We start from the raw sequence: 5,190 nt of genomic DNA on the forward strand, positions 1-5,190 counted from the left end.
ACTATAATGTGTCTTAGTGTGGTTATCTTTGGATTTTCCTAGTTGAAGTTCTTTGAATTTCTTGATCTGTATGTACATTTCTGTCCACTGATGGGGGATGTTTTCAGCCATTTTTTCTTCAGATAAGCTCTCTTATGTTTTTCTCTCTTACTTTCCATTCTGGAATACCCATCATGCATATATGGACCTGCTTGGTACTGTCCTAAATCCCTTAGCATCACTTCACATTTCTTCTTTCTTTTTTCTGCTCTGCTCAGTGATTTCAGATAACTTGTCTACAAGTTCACTGATTCTTCATTCTACCTAAGACTGTCGTTGAATACCTCTAATAACTTTTTCCATTCAGTTATTGTATTTTTCAGCTCCAGGATTTCTGTTTGGTTCTTTTTTATAGTTTCTGTGTTTTTGTTCATGTACATTTTCCTGATTGTTTTCAATAGCCTGTATTCTCTCTCTGTCGTTTTGAGACAGTCTCACTTTACCACCCAGGTTGGAGTGCAGTGGCGCGATCTTGGCTCACTGCAACCTCTGCCTCCTGGGTTCAAGTGATTCTCCTGCCTCAGCCTCCCGAGTGGCTGGGATTAAAGGGGCATGCCACCAGGCCTGGCTAATTTTTGTATTTTTAGTAGAGGGGTTTCACCATGTTGGCCGGACTGGTCTCGAACTCCTGACCTCAGGTGATCCACCTGCCTTGGCCTCCCAAAGTACTGGGATTACAGATGTGAGCTACTGCTCCCAGCCCTCTTTTAGCTCATTAAACATCCCTATAATTGTTATTTTAAATTCCCAGTCAGGTAACTCATAGACCTTTCTTTCTTCAGGGTAAGTTTCCGGAGCTTTATTTTGTTCCTTTGATTAGGGTATATTTCCCTATTGCTTTGTATGCTTTGTGATTTTTGCTGGGCATTTTGAAAAACAACTACCTCCTCCAGTCTTTGCATACTGACCTTGGGCAGGGAAAGACCTTCACTAATCAGCCCAGCTGGGAGTTCTAGCGCCTCTCAAATGTTTTCTGATATCTTGCTCCCTCTGGCACCTGCCTGTGGAACTGCGGCTCTAATATGCCTCTCACCTCTGTTTTCAGTGCCTTCCAAATGCTGGTGCTGGGCCTGTGAGTGCCCTTCTTTAAGTGATACAGAAACCAGTTCCTTGGGAATCCCCCAGAAAGCCAGAATGTTGGATGTGTGGTTCATTCTTTTGTTTCTGTCCTGAGGGAAGAGCTCTGGCATGGGGGTTGGGGGGTTCTTCTTGGTTGCTCCAACTGTTCCACATGGGAGAGGATATCCGCATGGATACACTGAACACTGTGAAATTAATATCCTACCACTTTCATTGGAATTTCTTCTTGGTTTTATAATGGCATGGGTGCTGTAGCTTCTCAACTGGTCTCTAAAGTTCTCACAAGGGTATTCTGATCCATATATTGTTAACTTGGTATCTTAGTGGTGGAAAGAGGGCCTCTAGCTTCCTAGTCTACCACTATAGCTATTGTTCTTTTAAGAAGTGTGTTTTCGAATTTAAATTTATTCTCCTTCGTCAATGTAACATTTTAGGAAACACCACCTTAAAACAAAGCAAAACAAAAGACAGAAAACAAGAACGTGGCTTGACTGCTACCTTTAGGGGTACATCAAATCAGTTGTTTACACACTGATTCAGCCTTCATTCTCTCCTATCTTTTTAAATGGAGGTGAGAGTAATGAACTTGTCTTGCTTTTCTCAGAAATTTAGGGTATCATCCTTCCTTAACTGCTAGGAGGACATATAGTATGTATAGATGATGCTGATTAAATCTTTGGAGCTTTAATGATGTGTGACAGCCAATGAATTTTTCTAATATAGTATAAAAACTTCATGATTTTATTATCATTCTTAAGGGAAGAGGTTTTAAAGCAGATGTACTTCTTTATTCATTTTAAAGCTTAAGTACTTAGAAGTATGGAAATTTGATCCTGTACACTTAGCTTCATGAAAAGTGAGATACATTTTCTGAACATAGTCCCATTGACTCTTCTGGAATTAGTTAGAGATAATTTGGTTTGAAATGTCGGCTTTGTAAATAGAAATGAAAACAGATAAACAAAAGTGAACATAGGAACTGGGAACTAGAATAAATAGTATGTTGGAAATGACCATAAACAATTAATTATGTGGCTCAATTTTGCATCAATTTTCTACTTCTTTAGTTCGTGGTGCCCATTTTATATCATGTGATTGCAGCAGTGTGATCAGAGCAGTTAGCATATTCTTGGCATTGTCTCATCATTAATTTTCACTTCTTCAGAGGGACCTTGAATAAAATAAATACATTTGAGCAGTCTTAAGCAACTTGTTTGAATTGTTTCCTCAGTGTATGGAGTTGGGTTTAGTTTAATATCATACTTTACTACAGCATCATACATACATACACAATATTACTTAGCATCTGTAGCACCCATAAAGGATTCTCTAATGCATGTGAAGTAAAAGGAAAGAGAGTGTTTAACTCCTGGCTTTGAAACTGTTGTGTTAATTGTGAACTTTTGCTGAGTCTGTACATTAAAGAAGGTAACCCTCAGCATGTTGAGATCAGAACTGCAATATTAGTGCTTGGAGGCAGTAGCTGTGCTGATGTGAGGCATTAATGGCTGGATGAGTTCAATCAGATATCCTGCCTCCAGTGTCTTTGTGTAATGGTATTTACTAGATTTCAAACAGACTGCTGAGAAAGATGAAATATAATCTCATGTATTATCTCTGTCTTGAAAAAAATTAGATAATGAAGTTGTTCTGTTACTGGCATATGTTTTATTAACCTTCGTAGAGTCAACTTGAAGGACAGATGTCTCTGTAGAGTTGAAACCTTTTGCTAAAGTAGAGTGTTATTTAGTGCATTTTTGAGTTCTAAGAATCATGGGGTTGAGTAGAGCAGGTAAGCATTTTTAAAAACCACTCAGAGGACAATCTTATGTCATATTCTAAGATTAGCTTGAGAGAAAAAATGTGATGTAAATTGTGTGCAGCTACATTCTTCTTGTTGTTTTTCTTCCTTACAGAGCCTGGAGAAAGTTCTTGTGGAATTCAGTCACAAGGAGTTGTTTGATTTCTATAACAAGGTCTATATTTTTAAAATAATATTCTAATATGTGGTGTTTTTTTCATAATATTTTGTTTTCATTTTATGAATTCTTATTTTTAAATGTCCTATTATGGAACTAAGTTCTTTAAACTTCCCTTATAAACACCTTATATTTCACAGGGGGAAGTATAGGAGAAATGAAGAGAATCTGAAAAACTAAATCAGGAAGAAAAGGAAAATAGTTTTAATTAAAGCAATAGGATTGTTGCTTTAATATAAAACACTAAATAATGACTTTGTGATTCCTAGCCACACTGACACTTTAAATATATATGTCAAATACTTTAATTTCTGGGCCCAAAGGTAAAGGGAAACATGCCTTTAGAGATTTATCTGTGAGCATATTTCATGTTTCTTTCTGAAGACTGATTTTGTAATCCAGGAAAATATACTCCCTCCACCCCCAACTTTAAAATCTTATAAAGTAGGCAGTTCTTCTGCCCAGCCCACTGCCACTGGACCATGCGTGTGGTTATCCTGTTCAGCCCACCACCACTATACTCACTCCCTCGTACATAAGCCTCCAATAAAACCCCATGTCTCATTAAAAACAAAATTATGTAGTGATAATTTAAAATGAAACGGCTGAAGACACTTAACAGTATTAAGAAATCTTCTTTCTTTGAAAATTTGAAAACTTAAATTTTCAAGCACAAATTCTAATATCTTCACATAAAAAGAAAAATATTCTAACTGGTAATTTTATTGCTATGTGAATAGATTTAATATTCATAGTTACCAGTGCCATTTTTTCCTTTCTATTTGCATGTGTCTAAATAACAATTGATATGAGTTTCGTTCCCTTCACTAATGTCTTTTTTTTTTTTTTTTTGTCTTTGTAAATAGCTAGAGACTATACAAGCACAACTGGACTCCCTTACATGATGTTTTCGAAGACTGTTTTTTTCATCACGCTCCTGCCACCTCATTATTTTGCATTGAAGATACATTGCCAGGTTGTGTTTTCTGAAGGATTCAGTGGCTTGCTTTCTGTAAATTATATGGCTTATCACTTCTTAGACAAATAACAACCAAGAGAGATCATTGTTAAGAGTACTGAGGTTCTAATATACTTTCTTTAGTTCTGTCAGCCAACAGTAATTATTAAGAAGACTTTCGCTTTAAAGGAAACAAAAGTGAATACCATATTGTTTTTACTGTCATAGTGTTGCTTTCTTGCCTGTCCTGCTTAGTTTTTAAAACTTGCTTGATGATACCCTAAAGGAGGGTCCATGGATACAAGATAAGATATGTACCTTAGTGGAATACAGAGCTTTGGTAATTACATGAATAAAATTAAGAAAGTAGCCACATACTTTACAGTCAAATACACTATGGCATTTTTATTTGAATATGATGAGTATATTTTGCGCCAGAAATAATAGAGGAAAGAAATGTAAAATAGTGAGTAGTATGGTATCAGTTAATTCCAGTCTGAGCTTCTCTGTCAACTTCAGTTTCTCTCTGAGTTTAATGATTTAATAATAGTCCAGGTTTTTGTGTGTTTTTCTTTATGCTGCAAATTAATAATGATTCACTTTATAGTTTGGGAGACAGAATCAGGTCTTGAATAAAATAATCGTAATGAGTGCTAAATGGGCACCATTATTCAAATCAGATACCTTTTATATTCTCTTTCTATAAATATGTTGATTTCTGTTAATAAAATTTTTGTGTCTTAGGATTGGTTGAAGTGTACTTTTTTAATTTTATACATTTATAGTATATTTTATGCCATGAATGTTTGTAAATGAGTACATTTACATACATTTGTTAAAACAAACTTGAATTTTTTCATGAATGAAATATCTATATTGTTCTCAAAAAGAGAATCAAACATGACTTTCTTCACATGAAGAAATTTGATTTCAGAAATGTCCTATATTTAAATAACCAAAGTCATTGAAATTGAAGCACATTTCTTATTTGAAATGTCTGGGAAATACAGCTGTTAAATATCTCTCAAATATTCAATATATGCAATTTATACCCACATTTGTTTGTGTATCTATTTGTAAGCTGTTGCTTAGAAGAATTGAGAGTTTGGATTATTTCAGAATACAACTATTACA

General features: G+C 35.2%; 1 protein-coding gene across 2 annotated transcripts in view; it reads left to right on the forward strand.

Moving 5' to 3' along the window:
* Positions 1-4,802, forward strand: part of COMMD10 (COMM domain containing 10) — a 216,790-nt gene extending 211,988 nt beyond the window's left edge. For both annotated transcript variants that reach the window (XM_011963670.1, XM_011963671.1), the window contains exons 6-7: positions 3,036-3,095; positions 3,965-4,802. In XM_011963670.1, coding sequence (XP_011819060.1) covers positions 3,036-3,095; positions 3,965-4,003 — 99 coding nt within the window. In that variant the 3' untranslated portion in view covers positions 4,004-4,802. The remainder of the gene's footprint in view (positions 1-3,035; positions 3,096-3,964) is intronic.
* Positions 4,803-5,190: the final 388 nt, after the last annotated feature.

The sequence above is a fragment of the Colobus angolensis genome, unplaced genomic scaffold, assembly GCF_000951035.1.
Source record: "Colobus angolensis palliatus isolate OR3802 unplaced genomic scaffold, Cang.pa_1.0 Scaffold62, whole genome shotgun sequence".
Classification (NCBI taxonomy): domain Eukaryota; kingdom Metazoa; phylum Chordata; class Mammalia; order Primates; family Cercopithecidae; genus Colobus; species Colobus angolensis.